The 24,625-nt window shown below is 43.4% G+C and overlaps 1 protein-coding gene across 5 annotated transcripts in view; it reads left to right on the forward strand.

The window, feature by feature from the left end:
- The first annotated feature begins 319 nt into the window (after nt 1-319).
- magi1b (membrane associated guanylate kinase, WW and PDZ domain containing 1b) overlaps nt 320-24,625 on the forward strand; it is a 117,491-nt gene continuing 93,185 nt past the window's right edge. For 3 of the 5 annotated variants that reach the window (XM_068593377.1, XM_068593379.1, XM_068593378.1), the window contains exon 1: nt 320-1,036. In XM_068593377.1, the coding sequence (XP_068449478.1) occupies nt 739-1,036 (298 nt within the window). In that variant the 5' untranslated portion in view covers nt 320-738. The remainder of the gene's footprint in view (nt 1,037-24,625) is intronic. The other 2 variants (XM_068593380.1, XM_068593381.1) reach the window with 2 other exon arrangements.

Consider the following 24,625-nt stretch of genomic DNA (forward strand, 5'->3'; position numbering starts at 1 on the left):
AAAAACCTAATTAATTGAGAATACGTTGTTTTAAAATAAAAATACACGACACAAATGAACTTAGGATACATATTTAGAAATGTAAGGCTTTACTGACGATGTCCACCTCTATTTTACTTGTATTTATTCGAACGATATGTCCAGATTTTAACACTCCCACCCACAGTGTTGTGTCGTTCGCCTGAACCTCACTGGAATTTTCCGACAGCACCTGAATGCGGCACGAACAGCAACACATTCCCAGCGCGACACAAGAGCACGGACTGGGAATGAGACTCAGCTAAGTGCGCGAGAGCGTTATACCTGGTCGAAGGAGCCGCAGACGCTGTCAACCTCCGACAAAGTAACAGTTTCACTGGAGGAAAGAAAGAAACGCCGTTTAAAGTTAGTTTTTTTTGAAGAACCGGGAGGATTTGATAAGTGGGCGCGAGTGGAGTCCGTGGCACACGTGAAAGGACACCGATAAACATGGATTAAAACTGCGGATACGTTAAGGGAATAACGCATTAAGGAGTGACTTAAGAGCCGACGGGTATGGCGTGATTTCGCACCCCGGGAGAGCGACAACACTGTCAGAGGTACTCATGTTTCCGTGGAAGAGAAAGAAAGTTTGCTGCGCTTCACCCGGATACAAGCCGACTTTCTGAGAGGCATAGCTGCTGTGACTTACCTCTCGCCCCCAGCGGCAGAGCCCGCCGGTTTTTAGTTGTTTTTTTTTCGGCTCTAAAACTGTTCACAATGTCCAACCCCGCGCTGAAGAAGAACCACTGGACCTCCAGAGTGAGCGAGTGCTCCGTCTCCAAAGACGCCCGCGGCGACGTGAACGTGCCGCTGCGCGGCGGAGCGGAGAACGGGGAGTTCGCCTACATCGGGCAAGTTGACGAGGAGGTCACGGTTTACAAAATTGGGAAAATAAACGAAGGAGAACTGCTGCTGGAGGTGGAGAATCTCTCGATTTCGGGATTACCCTTGTACGACGTACAGACCGTGATAAAGAACTGCAAAGGTCCCGTCAGGTTGAAAACTGTCAGGCAAGGTAAGGACCGAGAGACGCAGCGGCCACGCGCGAAAGTCCGTTCAAACTTCTCCCCCTTTTTAAAACTGCACAGTTTTTGTTTGTTTGTTGAAAAAGTAACACTATGTCGTGTGTGCGTGTGCGCCAAGCTTTGTATTAGAACAGAAGGAAACACTCGCCAATCCGGCTGCCATTAAATAATCAATTAAGATTAGAAGTTAGCTCACAATGGAAAGAAAGAAAACCAAGTTGTCTTTGCTTTCCGGGAGGAGTTCTCTGCTTTACTTATTGAATTAGTAATATGTTGAAATAAATTCCTACAGGCGAAATATCGGTTCATCATCCAATTGTCGAATGGTTGATATTACTTCAAAGAATCGGCACATTGTACACCTTGCGATGAACATGAACCACCTGTCTGGTCCAGAGAGATGGAAACGGCACAAGTTTTGGTCTCTTAACCAACTCTTTTTTAAATGTCCCGCATGTTAAAGAAACATCACTGCTTTATATTTTGAACTCTGGCATCTTTGAAGAGTACAGTCAACACCTGAAATAATCACATCCGTCCAGGTTTTGCTCATCCCCTTACTTTGAATAAAGGTAATTGGGCTGCACTTTGACCTTCAGGGGCTTGTATGAGTCACAGGTCACTTCCATGTTGCTACAGGATATTGTATACACTGGCACAAGCGAGGGTCTATACATAATTTAAGTAAGATTCAGTAATGCAAAGTCAGAATTAGCCTGGCTCTTGAGTTCTGCTAGGGCCTCGGCATCTGTCACTCAACTACTCAAACCTGCTAGACTGGCAACACTTCTCTTACGCCTTACAAGAATGGAAACAATCAGTCACCCACAGGAGGAGAAGGCCGGGCCAGTGTGGCTGGTCTGTCTAGTTCGTGGTCAGCTTGACTCAGCAGGGCCGGGCCGTTTGACACTGAGGCTCTCTGACGGGCTCCCAGTAGTGGCGAAGCAGACCGCTGAAAGGATGCTCGGGGGCCACTCTAACTTCCCGTAGAGACGTACAAAAGAGCAGCAACTCTTCAAGGACAATTTCACATGTTTAGAACCTGTGAATTTGGCTGGCGGCCAAGCTGTCTGGGCCAGCTCAGCAGTGGCACACTGATTTTATTTTATTTTTTTATTTTTAAAGGAGCTATATGGAAGGCAGCATCAAAGTGCTGTCATATTATTGTCAGGATAGCGTTGCTACAGGTTGCAACAAAACGGCGCAACAACTAAACAAGGGTCACACACACAGGTGTTTTCACTTATTGACTGATTACACAGCTACTCAGGCTGAAGATAAGCGTAGCAAGCGATTTTGTGTGACGTCACCGGACATGGCAGACGTTTTTTGGAACTCTGACAGAGAAAAAAGGTCCAGTTGTTTGCTGACAACATTACTGATGCCTCTGTTTTTATTCAGCTGTCCCAGTAAGGCGTGACCACGAGCTAGCAGCGTTCATTTGTATTGTTTTGAAACTGTGCTTTTCCTAACGTGTTTCCGTAAGGGAATGGCTTCCTAAGGGAATTACCCACAATGCATTGCAACATGAGGTTAAACACACAGTTCCCAATGGAAGAATGGAGACGTAAACAAAGAGGCACGTGGGCATTTAGCCAGATAAAATACTGTTAAACCACAACATTATGGATTAAAAATGGAACATAAAAATACATGAATTAGAGGAATGCAAGCATTATCTATCTATATAGATATATCTATAGATGGATAGATATGTGTCAGTAAATCCCTGAGGGTTCAGGTTTTGAGGATTTTTAGTGTGGAGATTAGGCCACAGTCTTGAGAAGAGGCCTAATTGTGCAAAACAAGTGAAAGCACCTGTGAGCTTGACTCAAAGGGGACTGTACATAAGTTTGAAAGGGCTGCTCTTAATGTTTTAGTATTGACTCAACAGATTCAAAATGATAATTTGAACACCTGATCGTCTGCTTTGAATTCTTCAGGATCTCTGTGTTTTTGTTTGCTGAGGCACTTGACTTACGGCATTATTCAGTTTCCTGGTGGCTCACTATTGTGGTAGCTCGCTTGCTCCCATTTCAGTAACTGCAGAGGTTGTGTGTTCTGATACAACTCTTGCTGCAGGAGAAAAAAAAAAACACAAACTTAGGTCCATGTGTTTCAAAAGTCTGCTTGTCGGGGAATTCTGGAGTTATTTCTTAAATTTTAATTGTGCAAAAAATTCTGAGGGAATCGCCAGTGGGAATTCATAATTTTTAAAAGCCCTGTCTGATAACATCAGCAAGTGTTGATTATGAGGAAGCTCGCTCCTCACTTTGGACCAATCAGAAGTCTTACTGGTCCCAGCGCCACCCCCTTTTTTCAAGGACCCATCTGGGGATGTCGCCTGTCACCGCCATACAACATCACATGATCAGAATCCATTTCAAGTTTTTTAATAATTCACGCTGTCTGGGAATTTCCCTCCCTAATCGGCCCTAATTGAGAAAATATGCTCGGCAACAAGGGCCATCTGTAAAATCTAAGTGGCCTAATTTTACCCACCGCTTGTGCCATTTTCTCACTTTAATCAAGTGGGACATGTGGAGATGTGCTGCTGCTGCTGCAGTGTGTTGGCTCACTTCACAAAGTAGTTGCTGCTGTTGACTGCCAACAGTATAAAGACTTGTTGAAAAGAGTTCGGTTGGGACCTTCAGCGCTTTATTAAGACCTGCACATGCATGCAGATAAAAGGCTCTAACCAGCGTTCTGCTGCAGAGATTGTATTGTTTGCTTTGGGTATCAGTGGAAAAAATGCTGGAGACGCACACTCACTGCACAACCACACATGTGTGCACTGCTCCCGTGTCCAAGCCATGGGAAGCCCACTTCGCTGTGTATCGATCGGGCAGAAACTGTGGGAAAATACCCAGATTATGTAATTATGGATTTTTTTTCTTCATAAAAGCCCACAGATATGCACTATTGTTGTTGTTGTTTTTTTTACCAGCAGCTACTAACCCTGCCCTAAAGCGCTCCAATGATGCTGTTTTGACAAAGACGGTTTGCTGCATTTGGAAGCAGAAACTCATGCAATAATAAAACTTGTCAATTGGATAAACACCAGCGCCTTTTTATGGAAAATTCTTTTTAAGAAGATGACCTAGTGTGTGCCACATATGCAAAACGATTACTCTGCTTGTGTGCGTTCTTTCATTGTATTTTTCTTGCGTACAGAAATATGGTGGCCATTACTGTCTACGATTAAGATTAGCTTTTAGGTGTGTGTGTGTGTGTTTGTGTGTGTGTGTGTGTGTGTGCGTGTGTGTGTGTGTGTGTGTGTGGTCATTGTTGGGCTTGTAGCCAACAAAGGTCTTCACAAGGACTATAAAACCAAATCTGTGTGCATGAATGTGTGTGTTTTCTGGACATGAAAAGTGGCCCAGAGTTCATAGGTTTCCCCGGGGGAAGGGTTTTGTGTGTGTGTGTGTGTGTGTGTGAGTTGTAGCTCTGGTAAACAGGATTTGCCGCATGTGACCAACGCTCTCGCACGATATGAATCCTCTTCCCCTACAACAACCATTGCTCTCCCAGACCAATCATGGGATTGAGGAACTACGGCTCCAGAAGAGTGTATTTCTCCCTGAGACGCACTGTATCGCGGAGCTGGTGTGATGAACGAGGCCTCACGAGCTATAAATTTCTGGATGCAGAAAATATTCTCCCTTTCATAATGGTGGTGCGATCTACAAACCGGGGCTGCTCAAATTTACAACACTGTGTTACAGCATTAACTCTGAGCTCCGTGTGTGTGATTGAGTATTTCTGGCAGGCATTGCATATGGAAGTGTTTATTTCCTTTCTCTCAGCAGGATGTTGGACACCCCTCCTAACCCTAACCGCGCCTCCACCTTTGTATTCCCTGACAGCGGTGGAACGACTTCACTTCCTCCCTCGTAGCAGGCTTTAGGAAAGATCTCTGGCTTCAATTTCAGGGTGTGTGTGGGTGTGTATGAGAGCAAGAGACATGGGGAGATAGAAGTCACATGTACAGTATAAGCATCTTGCCTAATTTGTGTTTGTGTGTCGGTACCCAGCTTAAGCTCTGCATTTAAACACAGTGGAGGGACACTGTTACCAACTCAATAGACACTGAAATGCTCTTTCACTAATGCAGCACTGTTTTGTAATGCCACTAAAGAGGTACACGTGTGTGTGCAGTCCTTTTTGTTTTGTTGACTGAAGAATAGGCTTTCTTTTTTGGTAATTAGCTCAAGTCGTATTGAGTGTGAATGCGGATTGGTCACACTTGGCGCTCGACGTTACACACTCTGTCAGAGTAGAGAAAGGCCAACTAATTTACGATAGCGAGTCTAGTAGAGTGAGTAGGCGAGTGGGTGGGGGTGGGCAGTTTCCTTTCGTTTCCTTTGAAGACTGCTCTCATCCAGTGCCCTCAAATTGTGTACATGCACAGCAAAGGAGTGCACGTTTCTGAGGAAGGCCTCAAGACTTAGACACGGTTGACAAAAGTTCCTGAAGACGGCCCTGAAACGCCAAGAAACGTCGGGACCAAGAGAAACAGTTTGTTGGTTCTTCAAACAAGAGTTGAAGAGGTGACATTATGACTTGCTGTTTTTTTTTTTCTTCTGGGCGACCTTTACTACGGTCTGCACTGGAAATCAAAGCCTCCGCCTGAAACCATGAAATGCTGAGCTCCTTACGAGTGTCAGAACACACAGGGAAATTAAAGCTCCGAGCTTAATATCAGACTGCGTTGGTTTCAGTGCCAAAGGTACCCGTTAACCTAGCCAATGTGTTGGATGAGTTGACAGATCTGCTCAAAAGGCTTTCATTCATTCCCACACTGTCAGATCTACTGCTTGGTTAGCATAATCCCCCATCTGGACTGCGATGCTGCTCAGTGTTAGCGAAATTAGCCTCAGATCTCATAAAAATATTCGTTTGCTTTCCCTATTTTCCATAGAAAAGGTACAGCACCGAGACCTTTTCAAGGTTTAGATCCTGCTTTTCAACCAGCCATTCGGAACCAGAGCAACCTTTTGAACACTCAAATGTGAAGTCAAAAGTCAGAGTGGTGAGGCGTTTTACCGAGACATGAACGCTTTGTTCACCGTGTCTTTGCCAGCCGTCACTTTACATGCAAGCTGTACAGTGTTTGAGTAGAGGCAGGTCTGTGCTGTGTCCTGTATCGAGCCAGGGCCAGGATCATATGAGATGTAGTGATGCCTGTAGTGGCAGCCTAGTGGTTGTTGGGCTTTAATATGGCGAGACTATTAACAAGTGGATGTGCTCGAGAAAAATGCCACCAGTTGAAAGTTTTATGCATTTTTAAAAGCTTTTTTTTAATTCAGCAGGGACTTCACTTCTGCACAAAGAAACGTGGTAAAGTGCTTGTACATTTTTAACTCGACCTCATGTTCCTGTAATAACACGCTGCAGCACTTTTGACTTCTTCACACACATGACGGTGAAAAGACACTTGAAAGCCTCCACAGTTGTAATTTGTTGTCATTAAAACTAACCGTCTGCTTGTTATCTTTCCAGCGGTAGTTGCACCCAGAAAATCTATAATTTATCTCCCGGGCTCCTTGAGATATAAAGGCCTTTCTTCCCCAGCCTGCTTCCGTCTTTTCTTTACTTTTAATTACGTTCTGGTGGAGGCCTTGGGGTCTGTTTACACAAATCCCGTTAATGTAAGGTCTTTCGGAAGCTTACTCGCGCACATTCATGTGCACACACAGACAAAACAAGGGAGTATCTACAGGTTTAGAGAACAGACTAGCCCTGATTAAGAGGATTTAGACTCAAGTCTGCCTGTTTGTGCCCAGCACACACGCACAGGCCCAAACTCCCGCGGTCTTCCTGCAGTGGCACACAATGCCTCGTTGAGCCACGCTGCCTCATTCCTCATCATATTTCGGCGGTCTATTCATCTCGTCAACTCCCTTTATCGCTGACCCCTCTCAAGTCTTCATCTTTTCTCTCACCACCTATTGTCGTGCGAGCATGGGAATTGAGCGGCTCTAATTAAGGGGCAGCCCCGTTCGGACCGGGCCCCTCCTACCCTGTCCTTTTCCTGCTTGAGTCCTAACGAAAATAATCGTTCCAACAGGTCACTTCACGGCGGTTATTGGGTGACTGTGTGTGGCAAAGCACTAAAGACGGCTTTGTGTGGGCGGCAGTCACTTTGAAGGGAGAGAGAGTGAAGGATTATAAGTGAAACAATTGGCAGAGAAGGATTACAAGAAAGCAAGACATATCAACAACACGCGTTCAGGCTTGTGGTGAGGAAAGGTGATCCGAAGGTAACAAATTGCTCTGATCGTACCAGGAGAGGAAACGGTCACTATTACACATCCATACATCTCACTCTGCCTGAAAACAACAACAAAAATCCATTATTCAATCCCAATATTGGAACAGTTGCCAGGCAAGAGTTAGTCCTGCACATAAAAATCCTGTCACACTTTGTTTTTCTGTATGAAAGTGAATACTTGTTTTTTCCAAACTATTCCTTTTTAACCTCTCTGAGAAAGCATCACTGATTTGCTGTTGTCTATGTCACTAAAACTGACCTGAGCACTGTTTATGGAATGTATTTGTACCTATATGCAGAGTGCACTGTTAAAGAAATAAATAAAAGGTGCCTGCCGTTGTTTCCATGTACCAGCGCAGACGCCTTCTTGTGACACCGCGTCCCACAGCTATTGCAACTGTCTGATATCCCTGTGTCAACCTGCGTGGCTCTACCAGATGACTGTGCGTCTGCTGTGCTTGTGTGTCCCCTAAAGCTGGGCTCTCACCGCATGACTCCATCTCCACAGATCCCTGCACCGCTCACTTTGAAGCCTGTTGTTTCCAGTCGTGTCATGCCTCTTCAACTTAGCGGCACACACACCAAACGATTAACTGCATGCTGGGGACCACACACGTACACACACACACACACACACACGTACACACACACACACACATACACACACGGGTATATTAATATGTAAGCCTGGAATAGAATATCAGTTTTTTCTATTGTTTGAATTACATTTTATCACAATCATCTTTCGGCGGTTGGTTATTGTTGCTAACCTTTCTCAGAAGTATATAAGGTTGGATCAAAGCCAAGTTGGCACAGATCCAAGCATTTATTAGTCTCTAAAACCTTAAAACAGGAAAAAAAAAAAATTTGGGGCGCAAAACACTAAGAATCTAGGCGATATGGGCCAAATGTGATTTAATTTTGATTTGGTCATAGGACACGCTGCACAATATAATTCTCCTGAAAAGTCACACGCGTGTGTTTGTGAGAGAGAGTGGAGCGTGAATGTCAGTATTCACATGAGCACTTAAAGGTCAGCGAACGTACAATACTGTATGAGAACGACGCAGAAGCTGTGTCCTCCTCCACAGGCAGAGGTGGTCCATGCACTCATCATTTACTGAACAAGTGAGGGAAATGTGACGGCTCGATGATGGAATCTTAATTAGACTGCCAGAGACTAATTAGCAAAGACGAGGAAAGGATTCAGTCTTAAGAGGTCACTGGTGTCCACCTTCTTTCTTCACTGTTGGCGTCAGCATCTCGTCTGTAGAGGGGATGTCTGTTCGTGTGACACTTATTCCCAACACAAGAATAAAAATGCAATGTAAATACGAGCAACACGACTCCATTCCTCTGCGTTTCCATTTTTTTTTCTTTTTCACAAAGCTGTTAAATGTGCCTGACGATAGATCTTGGAAGTTTAGGCTCATGTTCCGGCAGTTCACCATACTCTATATGTAAATGTTCACACATTGACTGCTCTTTTCCACATGATTATGATAATCCCACCCTCCCTTAAGAAGAAGATATTGTACATCTTCACCTCGACTCTCTTATTCTGACGCTCCCCCTCCTCAGTTTATTTGACATTGAGTTAAATCCCCTCTGCAGTTGAAACTCCAGTGCAGTGTTTCTGTGAAAGCTGAAAGGAGTCCATTTGCGTTCATAATTCAGGAACTGGTACTACCGTAAGCGACTCACCAGCCAGACATCTATCAGACATTTTCGAATCTGCTGACAGCGGAGAGGCTTGATGGGGCCTTTCTCTGTGTTATCTTGTCAGGACTGTATTGTCCTCAATGACTCAACCATAATCTGTTGAGGTTTCACAACAATCCAATGACACTTTTGCTGCAGTATCCCTATAAAATGTGTTTGTTGTGAGCAGTCTCGTTTCTTTCCATCTCTAATCTTATATAGACTTGTTGACACACCATGAAATACCAGAATTACTGACTTAAATGGCTTCCCTACAAGATAAAAAGGCTTAGCTTCGTCCACAAGTTTTAATATTTTAAGCTGAAACACCCATTTCTCAAGTGTGTGTTATAAACAAATTCCCAAGCTCACCACTTTGGACTTTGTAGTCATAATTAAAGTAAACCAGCTGCCTCACAAAAACTGACACTGGAGCAGTTGTGCGTATGGTTTTGGTAGCCGAGTCGGCCCCCGGATTTGAGCTTTCGCTCCACAGCGTGGAGTTCTTGTGTCTTGATGGTAAAGGTACACTGGTTTCATCGCTATCTTTCTGTATGGAAATAGTGCCACACAGCATGCAGTTTACCTGAAGACCGCTCAGCAGCACATTGACTGACTGTCGCGGTCTTAGTGGAGGCTCAGTGATGCTGAGGTTTACCACACACTGCACAATGTTGCTGCTATTTGCAAGACTCTCATGTGGGCATCATGTGATTTATTTACTTTTAGCTGTGTCTTGGGTCAAATGTGCAGAGTTGGGTGAGCTGCATCTGAATTACATTTGTCACTTTGCAATGCCATACTATCACTTTAGCTTTACACACACACACACACACACACACACACACACACACACACACACACACACACACACACACACGCAGACATAGACTAACATTTAAAGTTAAATCAATAATCCACGCCCTTTGGATAAATATGTAGGTTCATTGCATTTGCATGCAGATATTGTCCTCTAAGTTGCATGCAGAGCAGACACACGCATATGCACAAGCGTGCACACACTCATGCACACAGCACTGTTCCCTTGCACTCTGTCCTGCTCAGGAATGCTCTGTTTACATAGCTGGAGCTGGCTAAGATTAGTATTTTAGTGTCTCAGGTGTCTGCTGTATGTCACTGACAGTTATTTTATAGGCCCTGGTATGGCTCCTACGCAAGCAAATGCTGCTGGACCTTACCTTAAACTCTCCTCTGGAGGACATAATGACCCAGAAACTCCAGGGAAGTTTGACACAATCATTGAACATCTCTTCAGAATGAATGTCATTTATTTTTATATTGGAAACCTTATTGACCTAACTGTGGGAAAAGTAGTAAAACATGTATAGAATCTTTCCCCTTTTTTGCTATTAGCTTTTCTGAAATGTTGCCGCTGTGATAAATGCATATTCTTAACATGCGCAACATTACTTTTTTCAGCCCGATATTTCCCTACCTGACATCATCTATTGCTGATACTGTGCGTCAAGCGAGAGCCACACAGATGGTCAAACCGAATGAGGCTTTCTACCAGAGTCGTCTCAATACCGGTATCAGAAAAGCCTCTTACACAGACTAAAATGCTGGATTGGGTGTCGGCGACTATGCCATCTATTCGCATCAATCTGATATGGCGTTATCATGTTTTACAAAGGGTTTGACCCGAGCCAGTACATCCATACGGGGTTAGTGATACAGCTGGTGAACATAATTATAGTATGTATTTTTGTGTTTTTCTAACAGTTCCTGCACTGGGGATGTACTGCACAAAGCTGTGTGACACAAAGAGACTCACCCATTTTTTCTTTAATCTTATTGGCGCAAATAGGCAGAAGATTGCTGTCGAACGCAGACGTCCCTCCATGACCTGCAGCTCTACTGGGCTCCAGAGCTCATAAATTAGACAAGAAATCTAATTTCCCTGTGGGGCTCCTCTGCTCCGAGTGCTCACAGACTCACTGTTTCTTTTCAGGGGCGGTTGATTTCTATTCTTCTTGATGTAAATGGGCTGATAGGGGGACGGTTGGAACTGGATTGTGGCCTAGTTGCTTGCTGAGTCACAGTGGACAAGTAGTACTCTCTTTCTGTCAAACAGACTTTTTTATTTTGGTTGAAGTGCACATAATAGGCCTGGTATGTGCAGTCGTCTCTTCGCAGCTGGAGCTGCTGCTTCTGTAAGAGAGAGTTTAGCGGTGAGTTGTTGTGGTCCCAAGACTTGTGAGGGCCACAGAAAGCACAGCACACTTTTAAACAATGTTATCACAGAGAGCAGCTGGGAAAAATGTGCAGTGGGAATGACTACAATAAGGAGAGTCATTTTCAGCATCGCCATGTGTTACTGTGCTCTGCTGTCGATTTCTTGTCTCTCTTTGAAGGGGCTTTTTTGTTGTTGTTGTAGTTGTTGCTGCTCAGCTTTTCTTTAGATCCATTTTCACTATATCTGCCTCTCCGTTGCTCCCACTCTACTTCCCGTGTGGCACTTCCTCAATCCAGCGAGTCGCTTTTGTTTACCCTGCTCTTTGTACTGTGTACTCTGGACATTTGCTGCGTCATAAAGGTGAAGTTTAGGACTCGGTTGGAAGCCCATTGTGAAGGTTGTGTGACGACACATGTGTAAGGGATGTGTATCATTTTCCAGTGAGGGCCCGTCAGGGCCAGCTAGGCCTTCTCTGCTGGCCTAAACAGAATCACAAAGTCAAAGATATATATATATATATATATATATATATATATATATATATATATATATATATATATATATATAATGGCGGTGCATCTCACCCTGCTTGTGAGACATGCACGATGGAAACGAGAAAGCATGTCTGCTTAGCTCGCTGTCAGACCCCTCCATGCTCGTGGTGGTGGTGGTGTCTGCCGTGTGGCAGAGATATTAGACTTTTTAACCCTTTTTAGTACGGCGCCTGTTGCCAGCGACAGAAAGTAACTTGCAAACAGGATACAAAAATAATTTGACCGTAACTCCGCGCTGCAATCGGCTATTAAAGAGCACAGCAGGCGTAATGACGCCACTGTCGTTTTCAGTGTTCAAATACAAATTGGGCGATCCAAATGCGTCTGGATGAAAAGTGCCAATCTGTGACTCAGCCAGTCTCCGCTCATGTGAAACCTGAATCCTGCCGAGCGTTTGTTTGCCTAAAGGTAATACAGGGACAGTCATACATTTGTTTGCATTATAATTTATGTTCAACCTCCTGTTATTGATATTTGGTAGTTATAACAAACTGATGTATTGGCATATAGGGATTTAATTATTCTTTTAAACGTAAACACAATACAGAGGGGAAAAACAATCTTTTTATATTCGGTTTGACTTTGTTTTTGAGGCACCGTTTCTAAATCACATCTTTATTAGCTGTTACAGTTTATTAATATTATTAATATTATTATTATTATTATTATTATGTTACATGACAAAAACAACAACTTGAAAGGAAGTGCAGCACAACTTCAAAGCTGTACATTCAGTTGAACTGCTTGACGCTCGACGTCTGACATTCGTGGTACGTTGGTATTTTCTGCGTGCGAGAGAGACGTGATGTGAACCGCAATTTGTGTCAGAATGCGTTCTTGTTCTCATCGCACAACTCGTTAAGATATGAACACAGACATGACACTCAAGGTTTTAGTTTCAGTGGGACTTGCACCTTCTTGAGTTGCCATTACCCCCTATGTCCGTAGAGTATACACGCCCATAAGTCATAAAAAAAGACCCTCCTTTAACTCCAGAACTGGCTTGTGAATCATCCCGTTTTTAGTGTTTCCTTCATTACCAAAGTAGTGGCGATTGCTTGTACATGCATATTCCAAATGGAAACTACTGAGAGCTAGTTCTGCATACATTTAATGGAGCCAATTTGGCAATATTTAAAAAAGTACAGGCAAAACAATTCATGGCTCAAGTTCGAGTCAACACCTTAGTAACTTCATGGCAATATTTACTATTGACACTCTCCTATGTCCATTCAAATACTGATATTTATTCTGTATTAAGAATCTAAACTCCCACATGTACCTGCAGTATATGCTGTCAGTAAGTCTGGGGTTTGAGCTCCGTGTTGCCCCAGCTCTTTCATTGTCTCTTTTTATGAGGTATGGTTGGAATCCTAGAGAGCCAGTTGGGGCTGTTCTTCTCCTCTCTGGTCGACTGTCAGTTCGCAGCACGGGAACATGTGACCGGCATTCTTTGTCATTTACAACACAAGTGGAAAATTTAGAAACATTAACGGATGGTTTGAGTACAGGTGTGTCACAGTACCACACATACTGTTTGCTGTAACAAATTCTCTTTAATTGGTAGGTGTGTGGACTGAGTGACGCAAGCGTCTGCTTATCAATAGGGATGCAATTTATGTCATTTTCTATATCTGTTCTTTTCGGGCACATTAATGATGCATAATTGCAGTTACATGATCTTTGCTGGGGTGTGTGTGTGTGTGTGTGTGTGTGTGCGTGTGCGTGCGTGCATGTGAGTTAACACCTGCTGATCCAGTCGGACAGGTTGGGGTGAAACCACAGCATATCTCCTCTCCACCTGTCAGCAGGTGCACCGGACGTTCGTCGGTGGCAGAGAGCATCATGAGGCCGGGAGAAAGATGAGAGATTAGATCAGTGCGTCCTGGAATAGTGACCACACCCACATACGTCCTGTTTTTTTTTTTTACCGCACCCATGTTCCCTCAATGGTAAAGGCAAATTCCCGAGAGCGAGTGAAACCTCCCATGGAGTCCTTATTTGATTTTTGTTGCCCAGTTTCAGTTGTCCAAACTATGTATTCTCTGTTGAAGAGAGAGACTGTTGGGACTGTTTGTCTTTACGCTGGTTAAATACCACACTTTGCTCTTATCTCCTCTGTTCATCTGGGAAGTGTAAACTTGATGTCTGAGCTGATTGGTGTCAGGTGACCTAAATCCCAAGGTGCCGGTCATCTCTAAAGGCTTGGCTGATTACTAAATTCCAAATAAAACATGCGTGCACACACACACACACACACACACACACACACACACACACACACACACACACACACACACACACACACACACAGACACACACACACACACAGACACACAGACTTGGAAAGTGGTAGATAAACAGTGGTTGGGAGAGAGGAGTAGCTTTTAGTCCCATGATGTTGCCGCCAGATAACTTTGTTTAGCTGTCTGAGTACGGACAGACCACATTCCTCATGTCTCTCTGCACAGACTGAGATGTACGACCACATTGTTGCCCACATCTGGTTGGAGTTGAGTCAGTCATTGGTGTCCGCTGACACTTGTGGTATTTTGTAAAGGATGGGTATGAAATACAGAATTATTGAAATCATTATATGTTCTGGAGGTTTAACAAAGTTAATTATTAAAAATTGTCTAACAGAGGTTATCCATGCAGATCTTAAATCCAGTCAGAGCTGCATTTTATTCTTTAGGGTGTTTAATTTTTTTTTGTTATTATAATACCTTATAATTTGGGGGTTATGCTCTGTTGGTCAGAACATACCGGACATCGTGGGCTGTAAGAAATCCCTCTCTGTATCTTTCACCGTGAACTGAGGTTTTCTGGGCATATTATTAATTATAGTGAATTGATGATACACAAATTGTTAGCTGCAGCACTTAATTCAAAATGAAGTCCATAGTCATACTATACAGCCCTTTACTTCTTCATTCAGCCTCCATCTCGTCGTTAATAGAAACACAGCCAGAGGAAGTGGATTCATCAGGGCTCTGCTGCCCCTTTGCCCTCACAGATAAGCTATAGGCTGGCTGCTCCTCAGTCCAGCTTCTACTAATCTACGGCATGCAGCAGAGAGAAGACCAAGGGATTAGCATGGCAAACTGTCTGATGATGACTTGCTTCATTCATTCTACATGTGTGGGAATATTTTTTTTAGTTCCAGTATTGAAGTGTAATTATTATTGAACCTACATTTTACAAAGATGGAAATACAAATGTAAGAAATACAAGCTACAATAAATGTAAACTGTGCTAGATATAAATTAACCCCGAGTTTACTTGAGAGTTGAAGAGCAGCAGGGAAATATGGGAAAGTAGCATTAATGTTTCCACAGGAAAATTGTTGCTGGGAAGGTGGGTACATTTTAATGGAGTTTTAAACAGATTATGTCATAGCTTTGCTCTACATAAAAAGAGAGCAGAGAAAAACAATGTGTTGCTTTGTTCTCTCTCTCTCTGTGTGTGTTTGTGTGTGTGTGTGTGTGTGTGTGTGTGTGTGTGTGCGCACGCTAAATACAGCTCATTACTGTTGCCCAAATCATTGTGTGCCAAAAGGCACAAACAAGGTCATAAAAATGACTTTGTATTGTCGCTCTAAACATAGACTGGCTCCATATTTTGATACCGTTTTCAACAGGCGATTGTGTCTTTGTTGGATGTGAGTCGGTGACGGACCTGCATTCAGTCACTGTTGAGATGTCAACCCTAAACATTGTAACTTGGCTACATGTTGTTTTTCTCAATGGATTCAACTGTGCTGGCAACATTGGTCTAACTATCATAGCTATTCCTTTAGGTGGTCAAGGTTCACAAAGTTGGTGACCTCTGTCAGATAAAAATGTATCCAACTTGTATTTAGGGGTTCAGTGGCATGCACCTAAATGTGGCCCAGTGAATAGGGGGGAGGGTGGGAGGATCCTGGACAAAATGCAACTCCCTCTTTTTGGCAGCTAGAAGGCAAAAAGGCACACAAACATCAACCCTACCACACATTTCCCCATCTGCCTGACACTCAGATGAATTAGAGCAAACACAAGAAGAGAGGTTGGATCTCTCTCTGTGTGCGTGTGCACCTGCTCATCTGGTTCGTTTTTCTCACTTGTTTCTGCCCTGCTAAGCGCCAGCTGTACAGGGAGGTATTTCAGTCCACCTGACCGAGGAAAGAGCGCTCGGCACCGCGGCCCCGACCAACCGCAGAGCCGTATCTCAGTTTGTAGTGGAATGAACGACCATCAGAGGACAACGCCGGTCTGATGGACTCGTTGAAAGTTCATGCTTTCATCAGCGACTGTCTCGTAGACACCAGAAGTTCTTTGCTTTTTATTTTGACATCTGATTGCTGGCTGACAGATATGTTGAGCTCTAACAGACGGAGAAATGTATCGCGGATGTGCACCTTCCGATGCTCTGTTGTCTTTCTCTGGCTGTTCCTACTGCATGCTGACAACATCTGTTCTCCTTATTGTGACATGCAGATTGTAAACGGACGTTTTATAATAATAACTTGCAAGCAATAAGATTCTAAGTGAGTTATCGTCTGTGTTTTTATGCTCGGCTTCAATTGCACGGACCAACCCAACTCCACTGATGCCGCAATGTCACGTCTAAGACGGCTTGTGGTCAAATTCATTTGGAATGCAAGTGAATTATTTTTATATTGTATACAATAAAATAACAAGTGCCCATTCTCTGCCTAGAGTTGTAGGAACCTCAAGGAACATTTAGAGATTACCTCACTTTGTGCTCATAAACATTTAGTCTCTCACATTTTAACTTCATTTGACTCTCTTTTGTTTTCTCTCCACGGGGATCCCTCACTTACTCTCTTTCTCCTTTTACTGATCAAACAGAAAACGTTGTGGGTCATAAAATCTGGGCGTGTAGTGTTTCCTGCGGCCGTGTTCGGCTTGACACGGCCTCACAGACTCGAGTGCCGAGGAGTTGGGAGGGAAAACTGGCGGGGCTTCAGCACCAACCAAGCCCCTTCCCTCCGCGAGACTCATTCCAGCGTTTAAACTGAAATCAATCCTCTTCCCTGTCGCTGTCCCCTTCCTCCTCCTCATCTCCCTCACTCCCACTCTGTGTTCAGTCACCTCCTTCTGTCCTCCATCCTTATCCCCGAGCCCATATTACCAGGAATCTAATTACATCACATGAGAGTAGACCCGGTCTAATGCTACTGCTGTTCTCCTGCTTCAATTCTCTCTCTCTCTGTCTCTGTCTCTGTCTCTCTCTCTCTCTGTCTCTCTCTCTCTCTCTGCCCCAATACTTATTCTCACAGCAGTAAAGGACAATCCTCCCCACTCCCCCCAGGGCATTTGCCCCCAGTGGGTGTCACATTATCTTAGGTCAGTGTCACCTCGGGGCCCCTCCTCTCTGTGCTATGGGTGCTTGGCTTTCTTTGCGTTCCCACAGTAAACAGTGGCTGTGTTGACAGTGCTCGAGTGCTGCTCTCACGTCTTTTCTGACACGCAGCAGGTGAACCATGAGTGGGAAGAAGGTCAAAGCAAGGCCATGGATGTGTTGATGTTGGCAGTGGGGGTATTGGGGGAGAAGGTTGAGCCAGTATTGTGGAATATCTTACAAAAAAAAAAAAGGAATCAGAAATTATGACTTGCATGTTTTTCGACTGTGTGGAAGAAATTAAGTGTCTTTGAAAATGAACAGTTGTGTTATTCACAGCGTTTGTGAAATTCATGGAGACGTAAATTACACTATAAATTTTCTTTACATGAACAAACAACCCCCACCACTAACCACTAACATTAAAGTATTTTGTGTGTGTGTGTGTGTGTGTGTGTGTGTGTGTGTGTGTGTGTGTGTGTGTGTGTGTGTGTGTGCGTGTGTGTGTGAGAGAGAGAGAGAGAGACACACACACTGGCTGAATCATGAAGCTGTCAAGATCCTCCAACAGAAGGCAACAGATATTACCTCCATATTTCATGTCGGGAGGAGTGGACGTGCCCCGCCAGTCCCGCTGCCTATCAGCCCAAAGTGGACTGTGCCAATAATCAGCGGCCACAAATCACTCTCATTTCCTGTTTCAGGGGGAGAGGTGTGTTGTTGTTGTTGTTTTTGTATTCTCTTCCTCACAAAGTCCACCATGCCTTTCGGTTGGCAGCATGCTTTTGTGGGCGATGGCAATATGCTGATGAAGGATAGGACGAGGGCCAGTGGGTGAGATATTACGTGTGATGCGCGGTGTTTGCGTAAATCCATCCATTGAGGTGTGAAGACATCTGAGGAATAACTCATGACTAATGGTGTTGCACTTGCAAAGCAATTCTTGGTCTATTTTATGTTTGTTTGTTTTTTTGGTACAGTTCCCACAACTAGAATGTTTCAAAATTAATTGCATTGAAAGTTTAAGCTCCACCTTGTTGCTGAGCTAATATGCAAGGTTTTTACCTGTGGCTGTATGTTGGAAACTGCTGCAATTTCATGCATATACTGTAGCTCCTCTCTCTGTGGATATGAGAATTTGCAAGACACCATATAGCCGTGAAAAGACAGCTGTGACGTCGGCTCTTCCTTCTTAATTCTGTCAGACGTTTAAATTGGATTGGCTTCATTGATTTTAATATAGACCCATTCTCCCGTAAGCTTTATTATGTGAAAAAACATCTGGGAAGGTTGTTGCTATTAAATGGCTTGGAGTGGGTTTAGAGGATAGTAAAAACTAAATGACCTGATTGTCCAAGAGCAGCAGCCAATTAGGAGTACTTGTTATGACTGACTCGCTACAGGAGAAATCCAGTAGAGAAGATCTGTTCACCAACAATTGCCAGAGTAAACAAGAAAGCAAAGCAGCTTTGATTGATTGATTTGATTCTTTTATTAAAAATAACATATAAGCAAAGGCTCACCAGGAGGGATCATATGTTTGTCAAAAAGATAAGACAATAAAGCCAGAGAGCTTGTTCCCACTGTTGAGCTCCTCTGCACGGCTTGCTTTTAAAACAATAATCACCCGCAGAGATCCACATCCCCAATTTTTTAAATTTTCATCCTTCATATCAAGGGACATTACTTTTTTCATCAGTTTCCTCTTATACAACGTCCCCCCACAACCCACCACCATCTGTAAACAGACTCTGATATGTAAAAATGGTGGAGTTCCTGTTAAGGAGGCGTGACTAAAAAAACACAATATGAAAATCTTGCTTTGTCTACATGTAAAACCCACCGCTCAATGCAACGCGCTCATGCATCTCGTCTCCGTGGGATGTGGACGTGGCTGATAGGCAGGAAACTTGGTAAAAACAACAAAGTACAACTTTCGGCCCAAATAGAGTACTTGCTGCTGGTCACTGTACAGCAGCGGTCCCCAACTTTTATTGTGCCACGGACCGGTTTTGTGTCAGACAATATTTTCACGGACCGTCTTTCATGGTGTGGGCAATAAATATGACGTCATAAATATGTCATAAATATGATGTAATAAATATTACATCATAAACATAATGTAATAAAATGATACGACCGGCATAAAGCAAATATAAAGTGTATAAATATACAACTCACCATTACGGATTAGTGGAAGCCCTGAGCCGGTTTCTCTGCAACGAGCCGGGTCAGGGTGATGGGAGACAGTCAACGTGTGTACTTTATATCGGGTCTACTCCATAACTTAAACCTTTTTGTCCAGTCTACTGCTTAACTTAAATCCCGCTTCACAAAGACAGGATGTTTGAAACGGAAGCAGAGTTTTCAGAGCTTTTTTGGCGATCTCAGGATGTTCTGCCTAGATGTATCCTGTCGTTTTTCAAAATAAACCTTTTTTTCTCGTAAAAATTAAGCTTTTAATTTTTTTTAAACTTTAAAAAAAATTAATTAAAACTTGTTTTGCGACCCGGTACCAACCGGTCCGGGGGTTGGGGATCGCTGCTGTACAGCACAAGAATGTATGTGGTAGGATTTCTGCTTTAGTGTGTGTGCGTGTGTGTATGTGTGTTGGATATGCTGAACGCTCAATTGTGTCACATGCGGGTGCTCGTAGTTACACAGTAGTTAAAGATCAAAATGGTTGTTAATTTGTTGATTTATTGTCTATTAATCACAGTGAATCAAAGAGATCGTTTAAACTGAAAAAAAAGCACTCAAGTATATTTGGAGCCTCCTTTTGTGCCTTCACAACTTGTTCTGATGCTCTGCTCTGAACTCCAGTGTCCCTACACTGTATCACATAAAGATGCATCAAATCTTGATGGTAGTCAAAAACGCACTCCCGCCTCATATTTCAGCTCTTGGTTCTGAACGCCGTGACTTGCACAGCCCTCCATAAAGCTCCTCAGGCAGCATGCAAATGTAAACGCCGTGCTCTGCTGCCTCTGTTTTAATCACAACCATATGCCTTGCGCTCTGCTATTTTATGTTGCAGCCGTGCCTCTCTGTCTGTGTAGTTTTGTCAATGCAGAGCCGGAACGTGAGCAAAAAGATGGTTCCTTGGAAGAGCCTCACTTTGTGGGAGTCCCACTTCTTTTTGACTAAAGGTGCATACACACCTGGCCGTGATCTATGAGTGTCGCTCGTTCATGTGGCTCGTTGATGGTAAGTGTGTGTGTGCGTTGTGGTCGGTGTGACTGACCGGCTGATTATTTGCAGCTCCATCAAGCTCCGTCTCTGCTTAATTAGAGACCGAGGTTATCGGAGGACACAATGCTACACACCACTGCGCCAAGCAGATGGTGACATGGTGTGTGCATGTTTGTTTCATCACACACTACCTGTTTTTGTGTATAATTTCTCTATCTCTCTCTCTTTTAGCCCAGTTTTTCTCCTCTCTTGTCCGTTTACTTGAGCACAATCGCTCTTGTTTGTCTTGACGTCTTACACTTTCCCTCTGCTTTGTCTTCTGAGGCCGTGATTGATCGTTTTCACTCAGCTTATAGCGCTGCATTTATCACCTCGGCTGGGTGATTTCATAAACATTTGATGATTTTCCATCAAATTCACATCTTTTCCTTTTCGCCATCTATCAATAAACCCGTTTGTAACCTCCGGGTCTGAAAAGTTTTAATCGTCAGCAAAAATAAAGAAATCTGATTGTGTAGAAGTCTGAGAGACTGACCCTACTCGGACCATAATGTACAAAATGAACATTATGCTGTATTGAAGAAGACTTGAAACTAAATATTGAGACCTTAAACCCATGTTAAAATCAAGTGTTTTACTCACAGTGGGTCCATAATGTCAAGTTCTCAGAGGATAAAGCAGGATGTACTTTCGGGTGTCTGGAATGTCTACTCCTTATATACTGTCTGTTGAAGAAAAACTAGTTTTTGTGTTGTTTTGCAACCATGTAACCTAAATAAGGGCCTACATATGAAGTGATGTCCATGTTATACTTGTGTGTTTTTGGATTTCATGCCCGGCCACTGAGGAATCTGACAAGAAGCGATTTCATTAACTTTAATTTAAGACGAGGCCGGTCAGGTCCAGATTGGCAATGTGAAATGGATGAAGAGGAAAACGTTTGTGTGTGTGCGTGTACGTGCGTGTGTGCTGAGAGAGACGCACTTACCGAATGCTACAAATGCGGTTGGACCTGCTCAGTTGGATTGTGGGTGGTCTGATGTCACCATTCACTCATGCAGCCAGTTTCTGCCTTCGTGCTGCACGGCCCTGCTTCAGTTTCACTGTTCACATGCTTTGCGTATTCTTTGATCTTTCATTGCATCTACTGTTAGGGCACTCCTTCCACTCAAGACTCTGGGAGGAAAAAATAGCTGGACAAACAACAGATGTGCGCTCTGATCCCAGGCCACCACTTCCATTTTTCAAGGAATGTTATGTTCCCAACCCTTTGACATAACTTAACAAAGAAGATATCCTGAATGAACATCGGCAGCTTTTTGTTCAGCTGTGAATTATCAGCTCTCCTCTCGTCTGTCTGCGTGCTGAGGGACACTTCCCTTTCCAAATCACCCCTCGGGTTACAGGGGTTTGACTCTTTTAAAAGCAGTAGTGACGGCCTCATGCTAGTGGCCCTCCCCACTGGAGCACTGTGACGAATACTCCCAGGCACCAGCAAATGTACCATAATAGTTCAGTCACAATAGACTTGCTGAGGAGGCAGGCTGATATTCCCACACCACACAAGATCGGGTGAGGGTAAGATCCTTCCTTTGACTCTTTTTCCAGGAAAATTGCCTCCCAGCTGAATATGAACTCTAAAGGAAGTTGTATTTGTCATCCCCAAACTGTCAGTTTTATATAGCTGGCCTCAGGTAGGCACGTTTTTTACCTGTTGCTTATGATGCTTTCCATCATGCAAGGGCAAGCACTATGCAAAGAGCCATCTTTCCACTGCGATTATTATAAAAGTTAAGACCAGGTGGGAACATTCTCACTGTAATGTATTCTCCATGAGGGCTTGTTGAGGCAATTGTTGATGTGGGCTATATAAGTGCTGAAAGGTAGAGAAACACTCACTTATGGTGAGAATTATGCTTTTTACTAACGTTAATGTTGTGAGGTGGTTCTGCTTGCCAAGCTTTCTGTTGTGTGTGTGTGTGTGTGTGTGTGTGTGTGTGTGTGTGTGTGAATGAATGAATGAATGTAGATGTACAGGAAAAGTGAGATCAGAATGTATTTATCGTGTCCCATAGCCCATTTCTTTCATCTTGCGTTCCCTACAAGCACCCAGGACAAACATCGTCCTTTGAAGCAAATTTGACATAGTGGTCAAAAGGTAGAATTACAACTTACCGGTTCGTCACGTGATGCCATTGGGGACTTTTCCCCTTCTGTAAATCAGACACCTGTTTTATTTTTTTTTAAATAAATCAACTCTCCAGTGAGAACAATTGAATAGTTCTTACTCTAATCAGTAATCCTAACAGTTGTAAATTGCTGGTTTTCAGGTCACGAGGTTGACCCTGCTTTGAGAAGAAAACTGAAAGTGTTTTGTTGTGCTCTTCAACTTTAACGACATTCCCCATGAAGTCAGTTGCTTTGCCTCGTAAGATGATGTTGCTACTTGCTCCTCATAGGGTCATAAATCAACCTTACTTTGTTTTTTATCAGTAATGCAAATTTAATCTTGAAATTGTGAGGACAGAATATTAAACGTAGTCCAAAGCCCAGTAATATACTGCCGGTCTTATTGCTGAAAAGTACTTCACTCAGGGCCAGCTGCTGCGTCCCAGTGTTGCTGCAGCAGCATGCAGCCACGTGCTGCTTCAGTCTCTCTGTAATCACTGGACAGTAGAAGAGAAAATATAAAAGGTCTTCTGGATGAAGGCCATGCTTTGGAAGCAGTTTTATTAATTAGACTTAAACAAAGTTTTTGATACTGTTAATGACAGTGTGTTGCTATCCAAAGTTCCCAAATTTGAATTCTCTGATCTTGCCTCACAATGGTTTGTCTCGTACCTTAAGGGAAGAGTACAATGTTTGAGAGTCAAGGGGGAAAAGTCCACCATCCGTGCCAATAACATGGGGATACCCCAGGGCTCGGTTCTCGGTCCTTTGCTGTTTTGAATGTATATCAACGACCTACCTGGGAGTTTTCTGGGGGATGGCTGCCAAATGTGTGCCGGTCATACAGTTATTAATACATCAGCCAAAACATCTAGCAAGGCCGCTGATCAGCTGACTCCTCACACTCTGTATCACAATGGCTTGAGTCCTCACACTTAACACTAAATGTAAAAAAAAAAAATCAATTTGTTTTTCAATACGGAAACAAAATGCAAGATGTATGGTAAAAATAAAGAATGAGGTCATTCGTGAGGTTGAAAATGTTAAGTACTTACTAATCATCTTAGACTCCCATCCAATATTTGATATACAAGTGTGTAATATCAGTAAAAAAGGTAAATCAAACCTCAGCTGCTTCAGATTCATTGGACAGTATCTACATTTCCATACAGCCCTGCTTTATATGCATGTCATGATATTCTCTCACCTATCATACTGCATCACTATCTGGTCACATGCCTGTCAGACAACAATTCAACCTATCATACCACTGTATAACCAGACACTCAAAGTAATGGACAAAAACAGCTTCGTTCACACATTTAACCCTCATACTTTGTGTATGTATCGATATATGTTGATTTATTTTCTTTTTCATGTCATTTTATTATATATATACTGTATATTTTATTTTATTTTTTATTTTAAAAAATTCAAAAAAAGCCTCCTGTGGACAGGTGTTGGAAATTAGCATTTAGCTATATACACTCAACACAGTGCAGCTGGGTTTCTTTTTGTGCAAAGATATGTGCTAGGAATTCTAATGCCATTGTGATGTCCACGTCAAATGAATAAAGTCAAGTCAAGAGATGACAGTGGAAAAAACAACTGTGAAAAGGAGTCAGCTACCCCCGCAGTGTCATGTCTATTCCAATTCACGATTCAAAAGATCTCATTCTCCAGACCAGTCGACTGACCGACCTGCCGTGAAAAAGGCCATAACAGCAGCTATTGAAGTCTCCTTTTACTTGGCTGTACTTCCACGCATTCTTTGTGTAATTTGCAGTGCAGTGGCTTATTATTCCAGCTGTCCTCTTGCTGTAGTGCCGGCAGCAGCGTGGGGCATTTAGTCAGGTTGAGGTCAGGACTGGGTTACCACCACCACGTGTAGACCTCAGAGTTGTGTGTCCCCGCTGTAAGAGGATACAGTAAACGATCGCACTCCTCTGCTTTATGCAGACGTGATTACTTCAAAAAGCTCATGAGAGGAGTGATGTAATGCAAAGGGAGAAGGGGTCGTCACAGAGGTTGATTGAGCGGGTATGTGCAGCTTCGGAAGCAATACGGGAAGTGTCAAGTTCCCATTAACTGGATGTTCCCACTGAAGCTTCTGAGGCAGTGAATTGGACGTATACATGCATTTAGG

This window comes from Clinocottus analis, unplaced genomic scaffold (assembly GCF_023055335.1).
Source record: "Clinocottus analis isolate CAN_PGR_092001 unplaced genomic scaffold, fCliAna1.0.p SCAF_3, whole genome shotgun sequence".
NCBI classification, from domain to species: Eukaryota; Metazoa; Chordata; class Actinopteri; order Perciformes; family Cottidae; genus Clinocottus; species Clinocottus analis.